This window comes from Populus alba, chromosome 14 (genome assembly GCF_005239225.2).
Source record: "Populus alba chromosome 14, ASM523922v2, whole genome shotgun sequence".
NCBI lineage: Eukaryota > Viridiplantae > Streptophyta > Magnoliopsida > Malpighiales > Salicaceae > Populus > Populus alba.
The window spans coordinates 1074773-1098530 of NC_133297.1; the positions used below are offsets into that span (position 1 = coordinate 1074773).

Genomic DNA, 23758 nt, shown 5'->3' on the forward strand with positions numbered 1-23758 from the left:
ATCGAAAACAATTACAAATAGAAGTACCTAAATGAAAAATAGTGAGGCTGTAGTGACTAGATTAGCACGAACAATTATTGACATAATTCGGTGCGCAGCAATAAGAAATGGACACTTGGATAGTAGCAGGAGAAGGCAGTGTAATTAGGACAAACCCCACCAACCACAATGGTCTTTTCTTGATCTCGAATTCCCTTTCCTTTTCAAATCTCAAGTGATGATTATTAAAGCCAACCTTTCTTAAGCACGCCGTCGCAGGCCTCACAAATTAGGCATGCCAACTCTCCCTTTTGCATTCTTTAATGGAGGAGCAACGTGACTCTGCATTATTGGGGCAGCCCACAGAAAGGAAGTCCTTTGAGCACGAGTAGCCGTATAAACCTTGCATCTCCGACGATCTCTGAGGACTGCACTGCCTGGACATGTGATCCCGACTCGTTCTGGCACCTGCTCGTCCTGGACATGGACCCGCTCCTGTTCAACACGATTTCTTGCTGTGCTCGGAGAGAATCATGCATGTCATGTCCAATTCAAAGACTTCCCTGATCAAATACTGGAATTATTATTGGTTTATTTGTGTTTTCCATTCATTTTTATGCTTTTCTCTATCTTTCCAAGCAAATTCCAAGTTGATAAATGAGTTTACCTAACTTGTAAATTATGGTAGAATTTCTAGCAGAAAAAATATATCGATTGTTATATTATATCATAAGCATGTTTATAACCGACCAATAATGATACATGTGACGTGGTTAGAGGTTACAAGTTCAAATTCAACAAGCTACTTGAGTTGTTCCACGTTTCCTCTTCCTTAAAAAATTATGTGTGATATTAAAATCAACAGGTATCGCGTATGGCAGTGTACTGAGCTGGCAAAATACTAATATTGAAAACGATGACACCAAGGTTCCATTCTTAGTTTATATTTATTTATTTATTTATTTTGAATTAAATTTTTATGTGATCAACTTGATTTTGAATGCACCAATCAGATTAACTCTTTATTTTTATTTAATTTAATAACCGACTCGAGCTAAGTTATATATCATTGGATTTCCAAGTAAACCTAGATTTAACAATCGTAAAAGGGGTTAATATTTGGTACAGGGAAAGAAAAAATGGTCAAGATCTTGCACTCTTTTTTATGTTTTATTATTTTTTAATCAAGGATGGAATATCATTAAATACATAGAAAAATATCACAGAAGCACTCAATACATAAAAATAAATACAATAAAGAACAAATACCCAGAACAAAACTGATATAGCTTAACGAAAACAAACAAATTGCAGAGGATTAAGCCAAAGTTCTTGAAACCATGTACACAAAATGTTAGTCAAGACTCTGGATCGAAGTCTCAAAATCCTACACAAGCTTGCTCCTCGAGTAACAATTTGAGCCGAAGGGCTCCAAACACAATTGTTTCCTCGTGGTGAATTCTACCTTGACAAGGCCTTGGATTTCTTAGATCTAAATTGAAGTGTTGTGATCATGAGAAGATTGACCTGTAAAATCTTTGAATTTGATATATTTTATCAAGGGGAATATCCCCTTTTAAAATCTGAAATATTTATCACACACACATACTTCAAATTTATTTTTTTCACCACAAATATAAAATCTACCGCAATAGTCATCATACCAAATTTTATATTTTCTTGATCATTGTGCATCGACCATCTTAAACACCTCATATAATAACAATTTTACACTTTTTTTCATAGTGAACATCTTGACTGAGAGGGAATGTGTATTTTTTATTTACTTTTCAAGGAGTGGAACAATAATTTTATCACACATATAGTAAAAAAAAATAAAAAAACACACATGCACAAACGACATCAATAGAATTTACGCAACATGCTCGACGTTTTACTTGATTTATTTTTTAACATGAGAGGAGAGTATATATAATTCAATATCAATTCACAATTTCTTTTATTCTATTGAATCATTTAACTCACGATTAAAAACCGACAAAAATCAATCATTAAAATTCCTGGTTACATCACTTCCAATATATATATATATCACTTCCAATCATCTAAAAAATTAAAATTAAAAAATTTACTTTTCTTGTGTTTTTATATTTGAGCCCTGTAATTGTTAATACAATAATCACTGAAAACTTATATGATTGTTAATTCTAGAATTTATAAAATTAGTTAAAATACATACAAACTAGTTTGAACACTCACATTAATTAAAAACAAAAAAAAAGTATATATCACTTGTAATCAAAATTACCACATGGTAACTTCACAAAGAAATTCTATCTACAACCTTTTTTTATAGAAAAATCGTTGCTATAACAACTAGTCTCGTGACTTGCTTTTTATAACACTTGTTGAGAGGGAGAGGGAGAGGGAGATTACAAGAATAAAAGATCATGTGAATGGTGATGAGTGATACACATGTGATAAATTTTATGGTATTTGATGAGTAATAAATAATATTTTATTAAATATTTTTAAAATTCATTAAAAAACAAAAGATCTAACTAGAAAAGATAACTCTAAAGATATTTTTATTATTCTTGATAAGTAACGCATTTTATTCTTTTTTCTCTTTATATTTATTTATTCCTTCAAGGTGAATCCATAAAATAATTAATATTATAGAACTAATTACTATCTTACTACTATAAAATTATAATGTTGAAAACTAGTGGAAGGGAAAGAATCCATTCTAATTTATTAGGATTTGTGATCGAAATATAATTATAAAAACTAATTTATAATGATGAACCTAAAATTTTTTTGTAATTTAATTTAAGTTGAATTAAAAAGGGTATTTACTCAATAAAATCAAGCTAATTAGATTGAGTTTTTAATAATTTGATTGGCTATAACCAAGTTGATTTTAATTTTTTTTAAATAACATGGATTGGTATGATAATTTATAAATTAATCAAATAATCTAAGAAGTTAGATCTTTTCAGAGCCTGTTTGTTTTTATGTTTCAAAAGTGTTTTTGAAAAAATTTAAATTTTTTTTATTTTTTTATTAACTTTAAATTAATATATTTTTAGTATTTTAAAATTATTTTAATGTGCTGATATTAAAAATAATTTTAAAAAATAAAAAAGTTATTAATATATATTTTAACATAAAAAATTATTTAAAAAATACCTACAATCATACTGTAAAATAAATTCGTCCATTTTGGATTTAATAAAATATGAAAGGAAGGATTGGGATGAGAGCAGGGAGATACTATTCATCTCACGGATATTATGAGAAAACACTTTACCATCTCCATAACGTTTTACTTTCCTTGAATGGATTAACAGAAAAACCAACACCCCAATGGATCGACAACGATGCCCCCTTCTGGTTCCCTAGGATTGGAACCCTTATCCTTTTCATTGACCAAAATGCCCTCTATGCTCCAATAACGTGTTGTCACTATCTTGCGCTTCATACGTGCAGGTCACTACCCCACAGAAACCCCCATTCTCTAGCTTTCCTCTCAACACTTTCACTTTCACCCAACACCTCTCTCTCTCTCTCTCTCTCTCTCTCTAGGACACTCTTACTTCCCTTCACTGCCACCCCTCTCTTGCCCAATTCCCGTTAAGCTCCAATCCAAACACCAACCATAACCAGCTTCTCTCCCCAGTTCCCTTTAGCCAAGGTAGACCTTTTCAATCAAGAATATTAGTAGTGAAGGAAAAAAAGAAAAAGAAAAAAGAGAGTCCAACTACAAGAACAAGCCCTCTTTTCCACTTTGTATCCTGCCCTCATTTCTTGTTGTATATAACAGGAGTTCTCTTTTCTGTTGTTGTCAAAGGTGGGCTTGCCAAATTCTAATGGAAAAAGATAGATACAGTAGCATCCACTCATTCTCTGTCCTTTGAAACTAAGCTTGAGTCGGAGAAAAGAATTATTAAAAGAAAGTGTCTATTTGTCTAAGCCAAGAATCAAAATTCTTTCTTTCTCTAGAGTTCTAAATGGGATTTTGGTTGGTGCTCTTGTTCACTTTGTTAACCTGCACAAATCTCTCAAAATCAGATCCAAGTGATGAAGCGTGTTTAACCCATTTAAGCCAATCCTTAAAGGACCCAGCAAACTTGCTTCAAAACTGGACAAGATCAAATTTTGGAAGCCCATGTTCTGGTTTCACTTCTTATCTCCCTGGTGCTACTTGCAACAATGGTCGCATCTACAAGCTTTCTCTGACTAGTCTTTCTCTTCAAGGGTCTCTCTCTCCTTATCTTGCAAACTGTACCAATCTTCAGTCACTAGACCTCTCCTCCAATCAAATTACAGGTCCTATCCCTGCTGATTTGCAATCCTTGGTCAATCTTGCTGTACTCAATCTCTCGTCCAATAGACTGGAAGGGGAGATCCCACCACAGCTTGCAATGTGTGCTTATTTAAATGTTATTGATTTGCATGATAATTTCCTCTCTGGTCAAATCCCGCAACAGCTTGGTCTTCTAGTAAGGCTCTCAGCTTTTGATGTGAGCAATAACAAGCTATCAGGGCCAATACCTGCTTCCTTAGGGAACAGGAGTGGTAATTTACCAAGATTTAATGCCACTTCTTTTGAGGGAAATAAGGATCTTTATGGCTACCCTTTGCCTCCAATGAAGGCTAAAGGTTTGTCCGTTTTGGCCATTGTTGGGATCGGTTTAGGAAGTGGGTTTGCAAGTTTGGTGCTCAGTTTTACTGGGGTTTGCATCTGGTTGAAGGTTACTGAACAGAAGATGGCCCTTGAAGAAGGCAAGATTAGCAGCCTCATGCCTGATTATTGACACTAATCAGGTATGTTTAGGTTTAATTCAAGATTACTACCATCACTCTATTCAGCTAAAAAGGTTGGAATTTCATGGAGGCGTGGGCTAATGTTTTAAATTTTATTTCCTCTCTGATGGGTCATTTTCTTTCTTTCTTTTAGTTAGAAGTTGTATTTTACTGGTTTTTGGAGGGTTTTTGTTTTTTTCTTTTCTCCTTTAATATCCACAACCATTTTGGTTCTCTCTTTAGAAAAAAAAAAATCCATTAGTATTTTATGGAACAATGTATAAATGAATTCAAATGAGATACAGTGCAGTTTCTTTCAGTGATGTGAGTTTGATATTACTGTAATTTTTTCAGTTGTGGTTAATTATAAATTATAGTGTTTTTTTAAAAAAATTAAGATTCAAAGAAAAAACTTTCAATGTGAACGAAATATAAACCACGTCAAAATTATAGATTTTTTATAATTAAAATCTAAAAAAAAAAAAGTTTTCAATACGGACAAAACATAAACCACAAAAATAAACGCAGCTTTAATCTGAATATGGAAATGTAATTATCAATGTGATGTAGTAGTAATCTATATATCATCATATGGGTGGTGGGTGTGTCATGTGTTTGTGCACCTTGGAATTTTGTCAGCAGTGGCCAAAATATGCAGAAAAAGAAGGCAGTAGTGGACAACTTTTTAGTGTCTGCTGCAGAGACTTGGGGCTAGGCTCTGCATTTATTAAAAATGCTCTTTTACCTACTTCTTTTTCTGAGTTTTAGTGCTTTGTGATTGTGAACTAGCAGGGAGACCAGCACCTCCACATGGATTGCAGATTGTCTGGTTTCATTATCTAAAATGTTATTATTATTATTAACTTTGATGGGCTTCGCTTTGCTTTCTTCTTACTCCAACGTTCTTATCATTTTTGATGGTCATCATTCCTTTACTTTGGATTGTTTTTCTCCTCGCATAGCAGATTCACAAACAGTGAACAAAATTAAGAGGAAAATGTGTGAGATTTGTTTATATATATATATATATATATATATATGGAGAGAGAGAGAGAGAGAGAGAGAGGAACTAGTTTGCAGTTCACATGTTGATGAAGTGGGTTTTATTCATTATGCTACGTGGGTTTGTCACTTGATTTGTAATTTCTGGGAGTTAAATTATGTCTATAGTAAGTGTTTGTTTTTATGTTATAACTTATTTTTTTAAAATGCTTTTTAAATTAATCTTTTGCTGGAAAAAGTAGTAATGTATTTTTTAGGTGTTTTTGAATAGTCTTGATGGGTTGAAGTAAAAAATATATCATTTTATAATTATAAGACATTTAACTAATATGAAAACACTTGGCAGCTTGATTTGAAATTAAATATCATAGAAGTTGATTTGGTCAGCATTTGATTTTTAGTTTTTTTTTAAATCAAGTTTGTTTTATATTTTTTTTCAAAACAATCGTGACTTGGGCTTTACATTGAATTGTTTTTCTCCTCTAGTATGATTCAAAAACAGTGAAAAGAATTAAGATATTTAAAAAAGAAAAGGTGAAAAGAATAATTAAGACCCAGTAATTAAACATGGCCTGACAATTAGATCCACCCGAGTGATCTGACATGATTTAATTAAAAATCAGGTTAATTTGTGATCTACTCACTTTTAATTTTTTTTAAAATTAATCAAAGTTAACACAGGAACTCATAACCTGAGCTTTATCGAGAAACGGTCACCGGAATCATGCAGGAGATTTGGTGGTTTATATACATACAAGTTGTGCGTTTATTCATTATGCTAACGTGGGTTTGTCACTTGGTTTATGTTTTCGAGGAGTTAAATTATGACTTAGTCCTTGTTGTTTATAAGAACTAAATAATTAATCCTCTTGTTGGGTTTTGAAAAGATTTTGAAAACCATGAGATGGAAAGCTTGAACCAGTTAATTACTATCATTACATTAAACTTTAAAGGGATTAAGTTATGATTAACTGTTTTCCAAGCACCAAGGATTTTTTATTGATTTTTTCCCCCATAGGCAAGCGGCCTAGGCATCTAGCCAGCCATGGATTTTATGTAGTTTCTTGACAGGATAACTTTAATATCTTAATTAAAGAAATTTGTGAGACCCTAGTGGATTTCGTTTTTACTTGGAGCTTTGCATGCGGTGGCGTGCCGCCTCTCGTCTCAATTGACTTCTTCGCTATTTGTAGATAATGGCAAAACCACCCTTCCCATATTATGAATCGCAAACCTTTTTATATAATTAATTCTACTCTAAATTAACCAAATATTAAACAATATCATCCTTGCTAGTGTTAAATAGCAGTTAAGAGATTTTTTCCAATTTGATTGTGGTTACTACGTGTTTTTATTCGCTAAATTATGTTATATTATGCCATAAAGAACAGTTTTAGTGTCCAATTAAAATAAGTTTCACCTTGTTTTACTATTTTTAAATTGTATTCACATATTAATATTATAAAAAATAAAAAATATATTATTTTAATATATTTTTATAAAAATATATATTTTAAAAATTGACTTCTATCATAATTTTAAACACGTTAAAGTTGTGCATCCAAATAACTTAGCGACCGTTTGGTTACATAACAATACAACATTTTAAACTGTATTTAAATTAAAAATATATTATAAACATTATTTTTCTCGAGTAAATCATAATTTGAACTGTACATAGTCTTCATGCTTCAAACAATGGGTTGTGAGCTGGTGTCTTTTCCGAAAATGGCACAGCCTGGTGTGGATTTGGCCCGTCCATTTTCACAACTCACGCAACAACATTGACTGGGAATTTCGAGGATGAAGGGAGCAATGTGTCCAATGTTGTTCAATTCTATCGCTCCTGATTTGTAGGCTTTGGGAAGGTGGTTTGAACTTTGAATATGTTTTGGCGTGTCTAATGTTGATTAGTCTAGGTTCAAATTAATGCTTAGAATTTGAGAAAATGTGGGAATTATGATTATTACAAGTGACTGGTTCTTTCTAGAAAGCTGGTGACTCATCTCTAGGGCTTTGCTTGATATTATATTATCAAGTATCAACAAAAATATACATGGTGTTTAACAATAGTTGATTAGTTAAAAGATTGTGCTTAATTAGTGTTTTAGAACAGAAAAAATAAATATAGAAATGAATTTATATTATTTTTTTTAAAATATGAACTTTATTTATTAAAAAATAATCAAACACTAGCTATAGACATTGCTTATATAGTTTTTCTCTAATCAAAACCCGTAACTAGGCAGAAAAGAAGAAAGAGGAGGAGGAGAAATCAAGATCCAGTTCCAAAATTGTAGGAGAATATTAAACATGCTGAGCTCGAGAGAATTAGACAAAGATATTGCAACTTTAGCAAGACATGAAATCTGTCTACGCGAGGCACGGCTACCAGCCGAGCACGCCAAGCTTAACCACCATAGGCCCACAAATATTCTCTGTCCCATCAGAGTTGATTAGTGATAGAACTCAATGGCTGTGATTGCAAGTGGTCAAACTCACACCGAAAGTTAAGATGGTCAAATTTGCTTCCAGTCCCTCACATTAATGGGTTCTTAAAAAATGGGATGCATGTCATTATGCTTGGGCCCATCCATCCCTGGCCCCAAGATCATGTTAAATTGTTAAAAAAAAAAACAATTAAAATAAATAAATTGCTGATTATTAGGTCAAAATTCAAAAGAGGAAGTTGTATTTTTGGTCATCGATCTTTTACTTTTTTTTTTTTTGTTTAAGTACATTACCTTTAATTTTACTAATTTAAGTTGCTGATTTTTTATTTTTCTTTCTAATATGGTACCTAGCATTAAGTTAATATGTTGGATGATGACGTGCCTGTAATTTATTTGGCGACACGTTACGACCTCATTGAGATGGCATGCCCTCATAATCAATGATTTTGAACAATATTGTATGATCACATAATCAGAAAGCATATATAATTGCCTGCCCTTAAATTCTAATCAGTTCTTCCTGTGGAAAGCCCCGTGAAGTTAGGGCACTTTCAATGTGAAGATCTTTGGTTTAGGCTCCGTTTAGAAATATTTTGAATGAATTTTCACCAATAAACTCACCTAATTTTCTCGGATTATTAGGTTTTTGAATAAATCTGTTCAACTAGAATTGATTTAAGAATTTTAAGGAAGGTATATTTTGATGTAATGTATTTTATAATTTACTTTCATTTATAATATTATCAAAAAAACTATTTCAATTCAATAACTTAAATTATTTATATTATTTTTTAACATTTTATTTATATATAGACTCGTGCTACATTATGCTTAGTTTTTATTAAATAAATAAAAATAATAAAATTCAAATTTGTAACCGTTTGGTCATTAAAATTCTGATATCATGTTAAAGAATCAACTCAGCCCAATAGTTTAAGTGGTTAGATAAAATTCTAAAATATAATTTAAATTATTCTCAAACAAGCATCATATATTTTAAACCAATACAGTCCTGATTCTTCTGGATCATTGTTTGATCGTCCCTCTTAATTTTGCTATAGATTAGGAGAAGCTACCACCTCTTAGTTCTGTTAACAAGCGCTCCTGCAAAGTCCCAGAATCGAATTCACTAGTCCTCTTTGTTTTGACGCACCATCACAACATGTTGCGTGCGTACTGCGTAGTCATGGAAGGTTTTCATGTCAATGATGGCACTCATAACGATAATCTGTCTCGTCAAAAATCTCCTCCTGCGTGCGGAAAAGATTAGCTGGGTTATAAATCTTCGAATGAACTGAAAAGTAAGTCGGCAGGCAAGAAGAAAACATCAAAATCACGTACTTGTAGTAGCTCTTCAATGACATCTTCGAGTGTTATTATGCCAACAGCCTCCCCTTGGGTGAGCACCGGGAGTGGGTTGTCATCGATGTGCAGGACTTCAGAGTGGACTCCATTTGACCATCTCTTGCTCTTGTAGGCCTCCCTCTCGAACTTTTCTTCGCTAGACAAACTACTCTTCGATTTCTTGATCCCTTTGTTCTTCAAACATATCTTCGGTGGGTGCCTTTCACCATCAATGTCGACCCTCACGTCTCTCACTGTATTTTACATGATGCATTTGTTAGGGAATAGAAACAAAAGAATAGCAAGCTAACGAGTCAGTGCCTACCATGAGTTGCATTTTCACCAGCTAATTGCTTAGCGTCACTGCCCTCTCTTATGACCACAGCCATATGGCTATGGCCTTTCTGAAACTCATTTAGTATGTCATATAGAGGCATTGACTCTGAAACCCTGGCACATAAAACATATTAACAACATTGGCTTCTTCATATCGTGTACCTTTGATGTATTGAATACTTCTTTTGAACCACCTGTAACAGAGCTTTCGGTATAGGAATAATGGTCTACCTGGGGATTTTGCGAATAGTGACATTCTTCACAGGAACCTCATCTTCTGGATGGACAGTTAATAAGTTTTTTACCTACCATTTGTTTAGAAAGAGTGAATTATGAGTTGCACAGCGAAAATAAAGAACTACTGAGAGCTTCGAATTCTAATGCCTAGACAACCTTGGCTTTTTTGGCAAGATTGTGCAAATGCATGTTAAGGGCTCTGCTGATTAAGACATGCAAAATGAAGTAGGCTCAAGTAAATAATGCATGTATGATGTTGAGATTATATATAGCACATAGATATTGTAGATGCAAAAATCACTTAATTAACTTAGATAGCATATATTATATTAAGATAGTGTTTGGTTATTCTCTCGAGATAAAAAAAAAAAAACTGGAACACATAGGACATGTTCCTGTATCTTCTGTTTTGAAAAGACAGGAATTCACTAATATACTGTAGCCTAACTACTAGCTAGTATAAAGATGATGCACTAGTCCTCTCAAGACATCATGCCAAATTAACTTATGAAGAAATTACCAATACAAGTCCAATAATGTTTCTTGGTTGCTCATGATAGACTGGCACTCTGCTATGCCCCTGCTCCAAAATTAACCTCATCAGACCCCTGCACGTTAACGCTTCAATAAAATCACATGTCGTTGGCAAGAAACCAATTCTTCATAATGCTTTAGTTTGACAAAACTTCATCATACCTATCAAATTTAGCATTAATATCAACAGAAAAGGTTTCTGATATGGGAGTCATTGCGTCCCTTGCTGTTTTCCCTGTGAGTTGAAGCGCCCCTGCAATGATCGTTGTTTCGTCGCGAGTTAGCTCTCCTCCTTTCCCAGCCTGCATATCATCAGCAAGAAGAATGGATAGGAATACTTTTTCCATGATTTCTTCTGAAGATATCGAGAAAAAGGAATACTTTGATGTTGATGAACATGATTATACATACCTCATTGCCATGAAAGTCAACAAGCGTCTCCAGCTCAGATCGGCGGAAAAGAGACATGTCTCCTTTCCCGAGCAAGTAGTCCAGTAGCTGGAGAAATATCCACAGAAGTGAGTGAGGACCCCATGCAATCAAACCTTATATGAAGTGAACTCTCTCATTTCTAGTTTAGAAGGTTGAGTACCAAGGTAAGAAAGAAAATAATTTTCTTGGAAAGTCTACAATTTTCACCTTGCTTATTGGATATGCAATAGGAAAACAAATTATGACGAGAACTTGGACAACTGGAGCCAACGCTGCACCGATTGCCAAACCATAGCGAGAACAAATAGCTTGGGGTATAATCTGTGTATAAAAATAAGGGAAAGGTTGCATAAGAAGGGTTACAAATGATTTCTGTGCATGGAAGCTATATAGTGTAGCCTTGGCTGCCATTTCCTTCAAGAACACCAATTGAAATATATGGTTGTATCTAAAGCAATAAAGCTATCAACTCTGTGAGATCTCTAAGGGTGGTCTCAGCTACACTTTGAAGCAAGGTCCCGTGTGGCTCAAAATTCTCAATAATATGGCCACAAATTGACTGCAGTATATCCATCTATACAGATTCAAGATTCTGGTGTGATTGTTGGAGATCAGACACACGCACACAAAACCTAGTTAGGGCCAAGATACGAAACTAACCTCACCAAAGAACAGTATCAAGGTCACCGAGATAAGAATGGCACCCCAAGCTGATACCAAACTATCCAAAAATACAGGGAGTGCCTGCAAGACCAACCGGTTAAGAGATCATATAACTTTAACCATGCAGGATGTTTAAAGAAATTAGTGTTTGACAGCACTGTTGTTGATCATTACCTCCATTGCAGCAGCATTGCAGATTAGTAAGGTACAAAGCAACAGATGCTGTCTCTTAACAACCGGCAATATTTTTACTGTTACAGAAAAATCAGCAGCAAGCAATTGTATGCTTTTGAGCTCAGTTTCTCTATGAAAATTTACAATCAAGCAATAACTTCCATAATGGATATCGATTAACCAAACAAAAAAGGATCACACAAATATCTGTTTAATGTGATCTTTCTAGTTGCTATCTTTTTTTATCTTAAACAGGAGCACTCTTCAATTTCTTCGCTGTTACAGAAATATATCCAAATGTGAGGATGGATCTAGTCTTATTTGGAGCTAGCCAAAATGAATCAATGTAGTATAAAACTCAAAAGCTTTCCCTAAAAGCTAATCAATCTAGCTGATACTAATCTTGATAAGGAAATTAAGATTTATTTATCTTAAAAATAGGTAATTAAAAAATGATATTCTGCTCTCGAACTCGAACCGAGATGCTCTTCAGACACGAACTCTTGCAGTTCTGAAAGACAGGCAGGAGTTGAAAAACTAAATCTACAATGAATGGACTGAAGAACTAAGATTTTCCTCTTTTTAATGTAACTATTCCTACCCTTTGTCCTTAAAGAGATGCAACAGTACACAATGCATAGAACAAGCTAAGCATTAAAATAAATAAATTAATTGTAAGTAAATTAATCACTATACAATCATATGAAACAAAAAAAATATATAATTACTTGCATGTTTACGATCATTAGGCGTTCCAGACTTGGCAAGAACCTCAAGATCAACAAGGCTCATAGACATGAGTCCTAACGTAAGTCCAGACATCATCCCAGCAAACAATACTAGAAAAGCCACAACTGCTACCCGACTCCAGAACCCAGTTCCACAGCATCTATACTCAAACCCCATTTGATGTCAAATTTCTCTCCTTTCTTTTATTATTTGCACACTCCTCCTTGGTTAATAATAGTATATGAGTATCCATATGTGTACCAATTTATGACGAGGTGATTTGTGAAAAAAGGTTGAGCTACTTCTCGGAGAAGACTAGAATAAAATCAGATTCTGAAGCTTAGTGGAACTCCAAGTTGAAATATCGGGAACATTGGAACATTGCCTCTCTGTAACCAAATAATTGCTTTTCTACGAACAAATTATCAATAAATTAGTGTGAAAAGAAGAAAGTGAAAGGAAAGGGAGTAAGATCTAGCTGGCTGTTGAATGTTGGGGCCTTGATATAGCCCGTCATCATCCAATATTTGCCCCCCACAAAACATCAGGGAAAAAATTTAAAAATAAAAATAGAAAGAGAAAAGAAAAAGAAAAAGGAAAAAAGAAGAAGAAGAAAAAGGGCCAAATAAGAGGCTTGGATAGAGGGCCAAGCCTATGCTTGTTTTTCTGGGCCATACAATAAAGCTTGCCTCTCCAAAAAATTGGAAGAGGTCCAATAATCAACATCTTTGTCCTGCATGAACAAACGGATTTTTAGGTTTTCTTTAGTATTTTTAAAAATTTTAATTTTCTTAGTTTTAAATAATTTTTTATTTTTGAATTATTTTAATGTGCTCATATCATAAATAATTTTTTTTTAAAAAAATATTATTTTAATATATTTCCAAGTAAAAAAAAATTGAAAAGCAACGCATTATGTACTCTTTAACAAACACTTAATAATAAAAAAAAAAATTAGTTTTTTAATCATCTTATTTAGAACTAGTTAGATAAAAATAAAGTTCCAATAATTAAGAAAAGTGTAGTTAATTAGACCAGACTGTATGGTAAATTTTCATAGAGAACAAATAGCAACTTCGATGACTCTGGTTTTTTCTAGTTATGTAAATAATCCCCTTAGTTAAAAATCGTAGGATCAATATTTTTTTTTAAAGAATTCATCTTAAAAAGGTTGAGCAACACTATTTTATAAATCATTTTCTCCATGATCGTTTAAACGCCGGGTTCAACTAGGACGGAATAACTTCCTTCTACAAAGGGATTTTTGCAGGTATTCCTATATTCTACTCAAAATTATAGTTAAATAGGCTTTTTTGTTTCTTCAGAATTGAGTTTGATGTTTTCATATATTAGGCATAAAAATATATATTTAGTTTATATTTTTGTATATAAAAAAATAAATGATCAATTAATGGATGCATCTTAACTTGGGCGCGCTTGCCTTCGTTTACTATCTCTGTTGGATGCGAAAGCAAAGATTAACCTATATAAAGGAAAAGAGAAGAAAGATTCATATTAAAAAATAATACAAATTATATTTTAAAATTTATTTTTTTTTTTAAATTAAATTATTAAATTAAGATGATTTTTAAAAAAATATATTTTTAACATAGTATCAAAACTTTAATTACTAAATGATCATAAATTTGAATTTCACTATTTTTATCTATTTAATAAAAATTAAAAATAAAATAGTATAAATATGTACAAGTTTCAAGTTCAAAATTTTTTTTATAAAATAATATAAATTATATTTTAAAACTTATCTATCAACTTTTTTTTTTTTTTTTTCAGGTTTCCAATATTTTCTACTATTGGATAATATATTTTAAGCAGCCTGCTGCTGACTTTTGAAAACTGAACAACATATAACGTTTCAGGGGGGAAAATTTGACACTATCTTAATTGAGAGAAGACGGAAGGATGCACACAAGAAAAAAAAAGGTCTGGCCTCTGCAAATATAGCATCACCACACACTCTTGCCAACATAATAGTATCAAAGTGGTGTGTGCGAGGAAGAGATTCAGATTCCTGCTGTCGACTGCTCAGTGCTCCACTATCTTACGAGAACAAGGCAAGTAGAAAACACAGCTAAATCTGTTGTCATGAATTAAAGAGAGCTGTTGAAATGCTGCCAAGCCACATGAGAATAATAGCTCTAACAGAGAATTTGGAATCTTTGGTTATCTACTATTCTAAATCAATTCTAATGCACACCTTGAACACAATGAAGGAAATGGTTGTATTTTTACTAACCTGATCTATTCCTATATGATGGAAAATTTATGTATCTTTAACATAACTCCAAAATTGTAGTTGAGTTTTTGAGTTGAGGTTGTTAGTTGATGCTGTGCCCACTAAGGTGTTAATATTACCAGCTGCTGATCTTCCTTGAAGTGAAAGAACTGAAAGTTCAGCTAACTATTATCACCAATAATCCCCACAAGAGCACCGCCCATCCTCAAAGCAATGAAATCTATAGGCATCCCTTACAGTAATTTTTCGACGAGCAATAGCCGACATAAATTTGATTGCATTGTGGCAATCCCCACATATCCTCAGGTTTTTCACCACAAGTAAAGGCTCCCCATGTTTTGTAAAAAGAAGTCCAAATGCAACTGCTAGCTTCTCGCTATGATGCGCTAACATGATCTCTTTCTCTTGTTCCCCTGTTTCATCGTCTTTAACAAAAGCCCATCTCACATCTGGCACATACCCAGCTCTCTTCATCTTGACAAACATCTCATCCAAGTACATGTGAATTTCCTTTATCCTTGGATGTGAATTATCTTCAGCCACAAACACATGCACCCTTTTGTTTAATTCAATCCAACTACAGCCTGGTTTCTTCCTTATGCCCCTATCTCGCATAAGCTTTCTAATTCTTGCTGCCTCTTCCCATTTTCTGGCAGCGGAATACATAGTTGCAAGCATGACATAGGGTACAGCATTTGTAGGTTCCAGCTGCAAAAACTGGTTTGCTGCCTTCTCAGCTAGCTCCATATTTCCATATTTCCTACAAGCACCAAGTAGTGCAGCCCAAGCTGCAGGTCCAGGGCTAAAGGGCATGGTGTCAATCAGCCTCTCAGCTTCACTCAACTTGCCAGCTCGACCCAAAAGATCAATCATGCATGAATAATGTTCTGCTTCAGGTTCGATCCCAAATACATCTTTCATCATATTAAAATACTTCTTGGCCTCCTCAACTCTTCCAGTGTGTGCACAAGCAGAAAGGATAGAAACCAAGGTTATACTTGTAGGGGCAATACTAGCTGCAACCATCTGTTCGAAAAGGTTTAGTGATTCAGTTCCAATCCCATGTTGAGCATAGCCTGCAATAATGGAATTTAATGTCACAGTGTTATGTTCGGGCATCCTATGAAATAATTTTCTTGCATCTTGAAGGTTTCCACACTTTGAATACATTGTCACAAGTGCATTATTTACTGAAATTTGATTTGAAGGGATCTCAGATTTCATTGCCAAGGCATGAAACTGTTTTCCCTGAGAAGGAGATGATAAATTAGAGCACGCGCTAATTACACACACAAAGCTACAATCATCTGGCCAATAACCTGCACGCTGCATCTGTCTAAAACATTCAAGAGCCTCCACAGATAGCTCCTTATTCTGTGCATATCCAGAAATCATTGTATTCCAAACAACCAAGTCTGATCCACAAATCTCTTCAAATACTTTCCTTGATTCTGACATGCCAGCTCCACACTTTGCATACATGTCAATCAAACCGCTTCCTACATGACGATTTTTATTAAACCCAGTTTTGATCGCCTTAGCATGGAACTGAAGCCCCCCGGACAAATCCTCCACACATGAAAAAGTCGTTAAGACACTCGCTAGAGTAAACATATCAATTTCAAAACCCCTATGAACCATATCTCGATACAATGCTAAAGCTTTAAGCCCCCTTTTATGCTGCCCATATGCCACAATCATAGAGTTCCAAGAAACCTCATCTCTAACTTCCTCTCCCATCCCATTAAACACCATTTCTGCCTCCTCCAAAATCCCATTTTTACTATAATAAGTAAGCAGAGAATTTTTCACCGAAACATAGGAATCGAAACCGGACGAAAAGGCCAGAGAATGCAACTGTCTAATCAAACCAACATGATTGCAGCAAGCAGTGATCACTCCAGAAAAAGTGAATCCATCCATGACAAGACCCATCTCTCTCATTTCCCTAAACAAACTCAACGCCGATAAAGTATCCCCACGATCCGCGTAAGCATTGATGAGTGTGTTAAAAGAAACAAGGTCTGGTTGGGGTATTTGATCAAACAAGTGGCGTGCAACATGAATGAGTGATTCTTTAGCATAAGCAGCAATGAGAGCATTAAAAGAGAAGACATTTGGTTCATGGGTTTGGTTAAAAGCATGGTGAGCAGTGGTTAGGAGGTTGCATTTGGAGTAAAGGAGGATGAAGTGGTTGGAGAGATAGGTTGATGAAGGTATTAGAGATTTGAGGTAGATAGTATGGAGGGATTTTCCTGTTAAGAGGTCTTTGTTGGCTATGCATGATTTCAAAATTTGGCGAAAGCTTTGCAGGGTCCATGAGAATCGGGTCATCTGAAGTCTACAACTTCGCAAAAGCTTTGGACAATTGCCCCTTCCTCAATGGTTTAACGCCCTTCCATAACTCGAGCACGAATTCGGGCCGCGGGTTGTTGTTATCTGTGATTCCAGTCATTTTCTCAAAATCTTATTATTGCACAAGAACATATGGTCAATGCTCAGTCACGAGCAGAATTTCACAGCTCAATTGCTATTAAAAATGTCTACGAGATTACCAAAAGGATATGTTGAAATTTTTGTAACTTTCTTTTATACCAGTTTTTTCGAACAAAAGCTAACGTTAAGTTGCACTGTTACACTTGCCTGGAGTTATGAGTTATAACTCCTTTTTATATTGGGCTACATGGACCCTGGATCAGGCCTATCCATCATGAACGGATCAATCTTAATCCAAATCCAACATTTTCCACTTGGACAGGATGTTCCCATGAGCCCACATGTATTTTGATAGTTGTAATAATGCAAGCATCAGGTAATGTTTGTATGTGGCAGCAGTACAGGAAATATATATTTTATTTTAAAAAATATTAAAATTTACTTCAAAATTATTCAAGAGACATGTTTATTTTATATCTCTATTTTTATTTTAGTAACCAAACATTTTTTTACTGTTTTTTTCATTTTTATCCTAAAACAATAATCAAATGCTACCTTAAAAATGTATAATAACTTTAACCTAACTGGATTATTACATGAGTAGATTATTTTATTTTATTTATGTTTCATTGTATCCCATATATTTTTAATTATATTGAATTAAACGACCTAATCCCTTAAGATTATATTGAATAATTTAATATAAATTGTCTTTTTTTTCCAGCTCAAGTTCCAAACTGTCAAATGACTCAAATCTATTAGTTCCCTGGCATATCCTATGAGCTATTTATCTTCGCTGTTATCAGAAGCATACAAAAATATAAATATTAATCCATTAATTCAAGACATATTACAAGGAATTTAAAAGCTTCTAAGGCTATTTTCATATTTTAGTCTCAAAAGAAACTCGCTCAATAAAAATATATGGATTGATCTTCATTTTCTTTGTTGGTAGACTAAGGTACACAGTGGAGATTACATGTTACAATGATGACTTTACTATTTAGAAGAAATATACATATCATTTTTAGCTAGCCTGTTTGGAAACGCTGCAACAACGTCTTTCCAAACAGTCCGAGATTTTGAAGGATTGGAACTGCGAAGCAATTATTGGCCATGGATCTATAAAAGTTAAAACCCAATAAAAATATTTTATTAGAATATAATATAAATTATATCTTAAAACTTTATAATTATTTAAATTATTAGATTAAAATAATTTTTTATCATAATATTAAAATTTAATAACCAAGTAGTTATGAGTTTGAATCTTATTATTTTATTTATTTGATAAAAATTAAGTAAAAGATAACACAAATCTTATTATTTTATTAATATAAATTATATATTAATTTTTTTTTAATAATTTAAATTATTAAATTAAAATAATTATTTAAATTGATTCCAACAGGAGCAAGTGACAGGATTAAACCAGTAACATGCACCCTGTGGAAGCAAGACAGAACTTATGTTAATGTCTAAGTGTGTTGGGTAATATATGCACAATGGGTCCATTTCTTAATGGATTTAAGGGCTCTATGAAAGAGTGATCTGCATGTCTGCCCATTTCACTTCGATTCAGTATTCAAAATGACAAAAAAGTGTTGAAATCTATGTTAGCTTACAGAGTCACCGGGCCAAGACTTTAGCTGTCAGAGGTAACCCAACGGACACATGTTCTCGGCACTCCAACTAGCCCTGGGTCCATTGATTGACTCAATGGGCCTTCAATCTCTACACTCACCGTTAAACCTAGTTGGGTCTCAATCCTGAACCCCCACCACTTCAGATACTTATATTTATATATTTTTTATGAAATGATATGTAACTGACCCAACCTAGCATTAGTTTTTCTGATTTTTTCTAAAAAATATCGAGTTCGGATTCCTTTAATAATGAAAAAAAAAGTAATATTCCGTTTTAAGATAAAAAAGACAAAAATAATTGGGATAAAGAAGACGTGTCTCTTATTCTTTAATATTTTTATGTAATTGAATAATTATTTTGATGTATTTTATTTTAAATAAAAAATACTCTTAAAAATATTTTATAGGACAATACTAAACCCGTACGTATTTAAAGAAGAGTCTGGAAACAAGAGTCGGTGTCCAAGGTGTAACAATACATACACGATTAGCGTGCAAATAACATTGAAGGGCAAGGCATATATTGAACAATTATCAATGGGGTGTAGGCCATGCACGAGGAACCGAAATCACTTTCAAGCTAGGCTGGACTGCATGCGTGGCCATCGAAGGTGCAATATGGGAAGCTGCATGGCTTGGTTGGAACTGTTTGATTTGGAGAAGTCCTGTAAATAATTGGAAAGAGGTTTTTTATAACTGAGACCACTTGTTGTTTGATATTTTTGTATGCTCTCCATGCTCGATTGTTACCCAATAATGACCCCGGCCCCTCGGATATATCCAAGACAGAACGTCGCAGCAAGTTTGACATAAACGTGCAAGGCTTGTACTGGCTCTACAGCATGGGTCCTCGGTTTATAAATAGTACTAGACTTATTATCTTAGATAATATTACATTATATATAGTTTACATACATTATTATAGGATTTTTTGTGTTAATTATCGGTGAGCCATACCCATTATAACTGTATATTTACGTACCTTCTCAATTAATTTAGGTTTGGTTGCTGTAAGTGCATATTTACCTTCTCAACTGGTTTAGACAATTAATTTCATATGCAATACAGACAAACTCTTTCACTTATTCTTGTGTTTTGTTGTGGTATCACAGTAATAAACAAAATTTTGTCGTTTTCTTTTAAGTTTTCTGCTAGCTTATTAGTGTTCGAGGGAACCCCTACCTTTCCTCTTCACGGAGTTTCACTTTTGTTTTGCTGCATCTACATTATACTCCTGCTCCATTATTTCTGGTGTTCGCATCCTTCGTGACACCTCCTATGCTATTAAATCCACCATCATTTGACTCGTTCCCGGTCCACTGTTCTTGGTAAAAGTCGTATGTTTGTTTTCTTCGTCAACCATCTTCTCCTTCACTAGCTAGCCTTCTGTTAGCTTCGTTCAATCGTTTCTTGTCGTTACGAGCAAAATTTACTTGAATTTATAGGTTCCAATCCATGTTAAATTGAGGTCTGTAAGAAGTTGATTGCTAACGGTCATTATATTAAATCTGCCATATCAAAAACATCTCTTAAAGCGATTTAGCTTGTTAGGTATGCAGACATCTCAGACCTCAGCGAAACGTTGACAAAGTTTTTCACGTCTAAGGTTCAGAGTGGTTATGATTCGAGGAGGGAGTAATGTTCATGTTACGGTTTTGCGGAGGGCGAGAATGAGGGGGAAGATAATACAGAAAACTGACAAATATAAATTAAAATAAAGGCTTCAACTACAAATGCAAAGACCGGAAGGCTCAAACAATGAAAGAAACGGAGAGCACATAATGCTACATCGTACACATGACATTCAATTCAAGCCTCAAGTTGATATATTTGTTGTACCATTGGGGTTAGGTTTTCTTTTATAATTAAGAGGTAAAGGAGTTCAAAAACTCACCACATATATATATATATAGTTGGATCAAATTGTACTCGAAATATCAAAAGTTCCTGATTCCTCAGTAATTAAGCGTTTTTTCGTATATATCGTCGACTGCACATTTTATATGTTGAAAATGATTATCTAATATATATATAGTCGAAGTTCAAGATCATGTTCTTCTTAACAACAAAGATTTTGCACGCAGCAAAGTTTTGATTACCTAGAGGCCTAATTATGCACATACTTCCGTCACATCCACATCATGAATTGAAGCTAGAGTAGTAGCAGCCACAAGGATAAGGACCAGTCGGCAATTGAAATCGTAAGAAAGTGAAGTTGGGTTTATCTCATCATCGCAGCTTCGTATTTCCATGCAGAAAACAAGCTAGTTATCATGCTACTAGCTACATGCACCTAGCGAGGTTCTTGACCAATAATTTTTCCCACTTCTGTGCCAAATTCAACCATTCTAATCGCTTACTTCATTTATAAGAGAGGTAACTTTATAGTGTCCTTATTCGTGGGACACTCAACTGCCATATATAGTCCCAAATCAAACTTTGAGTTTTGAACCGTGGAATTGCTTGATGAACGACTTCTAATATTCTAGTCAATGCTAATTAAGAGTTTCTTATTTTGTTTTGATAAGGAATAAATAAGGGAAGAAGAAAGGGATTTACTTTAATCAGCACTTTGGAATTTACGTGTTTTACTGATCACATTAAAATAGTGGGTGTAGTTTTCGTTGACCTCTCCAAAATTTTACTTGGGAATGGACCTGAAATTGTGAAATTGCACAAGAGCAGATTTAAGATGGATAGATAGAGAATGAGACAAAGAGAGCATTCATGAAAGGACTAGGAAGGGGGCCAACGTTGTTGAATCGAGGGAAGCAAAGGGACCGCGCATTGTCTCCTCGGAAGTTTATGAGGAATGGACTTGCGTGAGCATCATGTTAGATGTCACCAAGGGACTATGGTCTTCAAATTGGTCCCCGAACCCTGCACTCTTCCTCTATGTGTTTTAGTGGGCTTTGTGGTGTGGGGGCAACTAAACGAGGGTTTCACATGCGATAATAACCCTTTTTCTACTACAAACCACGTGGCCACTTCAATTATTCGATCTCCCTTTCTCTCCTGTTCTTAACTCTAAACACTCAATTAATTATGTGGTAATTAATATGCCTAAGTTAATTATAACTCTATCGGCCTGTTTCATTTGTCGACCTAAGAAAAATCCTAAGATAGGCCAAAATGTTAATTTGGATATACCCTTTCCAAGATACCAAATTCTTACATGTTTGAGCTCATCAATCGACAAACCAATAATTTCCTGCCCCAGAATCAGGTTCTTGATTGCTTATAAACTTAAACACACAAACAGTCCGTGTAATTTACTGATCTCGATCTGGGTGTGTACATGTCCGTCCCATTATTTCCATAATTCTTTGCCTGTCGTCCCATAGCGAAGCTTGTGTCTGTCATAATTGTGTGTTCATAATTTGCTTCAATCAGATCATTCTAGCTATAGAGGAGACCTGCATGGTAACAATGGGGGAGGGGGGCCAATATTTATCAAGCATTTAAGCTGGTTTGACCCTTTATTATGGAAACATTATTGCCCTGTCATGTTTAGTAGTCGACATTTGTCAGTTTCAACAGTTTTGACATCTTATTCCACTATCTACCATAACACATTCAGGGCATATATGAATACAGGTGTGTTGACTTCTCTTTTTTTCCATTTACTCTAAACCAAAAACTTTTTTTAACGCAAGCTCTTTGTAATTTTGAATTAATTTTAAACTCCTTGATGGAATTCTTTTCGGTTTTATTTTATGTTGGTGATTTTGATTTTATACTTTGCAAGTTATCTTTATAAAGATTTATTTAATGACTTAAGTTTTTAATATGATCTTTTTATAATATAATATAATATTAAAACTTATATGTTAAAATAATCACAGGTTCAGATTAAATTAAAAATCTTAATAATATAAAGTGTTCATATATCTAAGAAAATTTTAAAAATTCATCTAATAATTTAAGTTTTTGAATAAAAATAATTCTTTAATATCTTAGAAGTAATCGTAAGATAAAATTGATCAAATTATAGTTGCTAGTTTAGTTCACTTTAGTTTAATTGATGTAATTATCAAAACTATATAAAAGAATTAAAAGGGGTACGATTCCGCCTTGGATAATGGATATAACTTGGTGCCTAAGAAGTATTTACCATTTTGTGCTACATCATCTTGGATTAGGCAACATTTTCTAATTGACAATATATGACATTGAAATTGATTTGATTTTCATTTCTCTAAACTAATTAAATCATAACAACTTTGATGTAATTGTAATTGTTGATTTTCATTTCTCTAAATTTCTCTAAATTACACATTGTCAAGGAGAAGTCATGTCCTCAGTATAAGAAGTCTGCAGAACCCACGCTGGGCAAAGAATCCTAAGCTTAATCTAAGAATTTGTTTGAAATTGTGATTATAGTTACAATTTAAAGTATATTTTATTTAAAAATATATTAAAATAGTATTTTTTTATTTTTTAAAATTTATTTTTTAAATCAACACATTAAAATAATTTAAAATCATAAAAATATAATTTTTAATAAAAAAATTAAATTTTTTAAAAACACAAATTAAACTGCCTTTTTAAATTTTCATAATTCTAAGCCTAGTGAAAGTGTTACAGCACCGACCCTGCAGCATGGTTTATAGATTTTCTCATGTTAATGTACAATTAGTTGATATCTTATGTACTTGTGTACCTCTTGTATCTAGTTTTATTATGTACAACTCTCATGTGTGGTTTAAATATTAATGGAAAACACATACGAGGCTGCGTGCATAAATATCAATAGCTAGGGGCTT

The 23758-nt window shown here is 33.6% G+C and overlaps 3 protein-coding genes across 4 annotated transcripts; 1 reads left to right on the top strand and 2 right to left on the bottom strand.

Moving 5' to 3' along the window:
• The first annotated feature begins 3457 nt into the window (after positions 1-3457).
• On the top strand, positions 3458-5068 carry LOC118037127 (receptor-like protein 44). Its single transcript, XM_035043024.2, has one exon. It carries the CDS (start codon positions 3954-3956, stop codon positions 4758-4760), a length of 807 nt encoding a protein of 268 aa, XP_034898915.1. The 5' UTR covers positions 3458-3953; the 3' UTR covers positions 4761-5068.
• A 4040-nt stretch (positions 5069-9108) lies between these two features.
• Positions 9109-13101, bottom strand: LOC118037116 (DUF21 domain-containing protein At2g14520). Its single transcript, XM_035043016.2, has 11 exons — positions 12653-13101; positions 11925-12001; positions 11748-11831; positions 11295-11408; positions 11067-11153; positions 10818-10957; positions 10642-10729; positions 10116-10189; positions 9874-9998; positions 9546-9802; positions 9109-9454 (listed from the first exon to the last, which is right to left on the bottom strand). Exons 1-11 carry the CDS (start codon positions 12828-12830, stop codon positions 9407-9409), a joined length of 1272 nt encoding a protein of 423 aa, XP_034898907.1. The 5' UTR covers positions 12831-13101; the 3' UTR covers positions 9109-9406.
• Positions 13102-14512: 1411 nt separating this feature from the next.
• LOC118037105 (pentatricopeptide repeat-containing protein At3g49710) lies at positions 14513-17534 on the bottom strand. Of its 2 annotated transcripts, XR_012167831.1 has the most exons (2): positions 14911-17534; positions 14513-14751 (listed from the first exon to the last, which is right to left on the bottom strand). XR_012167831.1 is itself a non-coding variant. In XM_073404310.1 (1 exon), the coding sequence occupies exon 1, from the start codon at positions 17242-17244 to the stop codon at positions 15082-15084; it is 2163 nt and encodes a 720-aa protein (XP_073260411.1). In that variant the 5' UTR covers positions 17245-17534; the 3' UTR covers positions 14761-15081. The 2 variants fall into 2 exon arrangements, 1 of the variants encoding a protein (XP_073260411.1); XM_073404310.1 differs by lacking the exon at positions 14513-14751 and having other exon boundaries at positions 14761-17534.
• Positions 17535-23758: the final 6224 nt, after the last annotated feature.

What these genes read in the sequence shown, in the direction of transcription:
- LOC118037127 (XM_035043024.2), top strand. Translation starts at nt 3,954, where the DNA reads ATGGGATTTTGGTTGGTGCTCTTGTTCACTTTGTTAACCTGCACAAAT.
- LOC118037116 (XM_035043016.2), bottom strand. Translation starts at nt 12,830, where the DNA reads ATGGGGTTTGAGTATAGATGCTGTGGAACTGGGTTCTGGAGTCGGGTA. An exon ending in GCAATGCTGCTGCAATGGAG is followed by an intron (nt 11,832 to 11,924) that starts GTAATGATCAAC and finishes TTGGTCTTGCAG; the next exon opens with GCACTCCCTGTATTTTTGGA. An exon ending in ACTATTCGCAAAATCCCCAG is followed by an intron (nt 9,999 to 10,115) that starts GTAGACCATTAT and finishes TTTATGTGCCAG; the next exon opens with GGTTTCAGAGTCAATGCCTC.
- LOC118037105 (XM_073404310.1), bottom strand. Translation starts at nt 17,244, where the DNA reads ATGACCCGATTCTCATGGACCCTGCAAAGCTTTCGCCAAATTTTGAAA.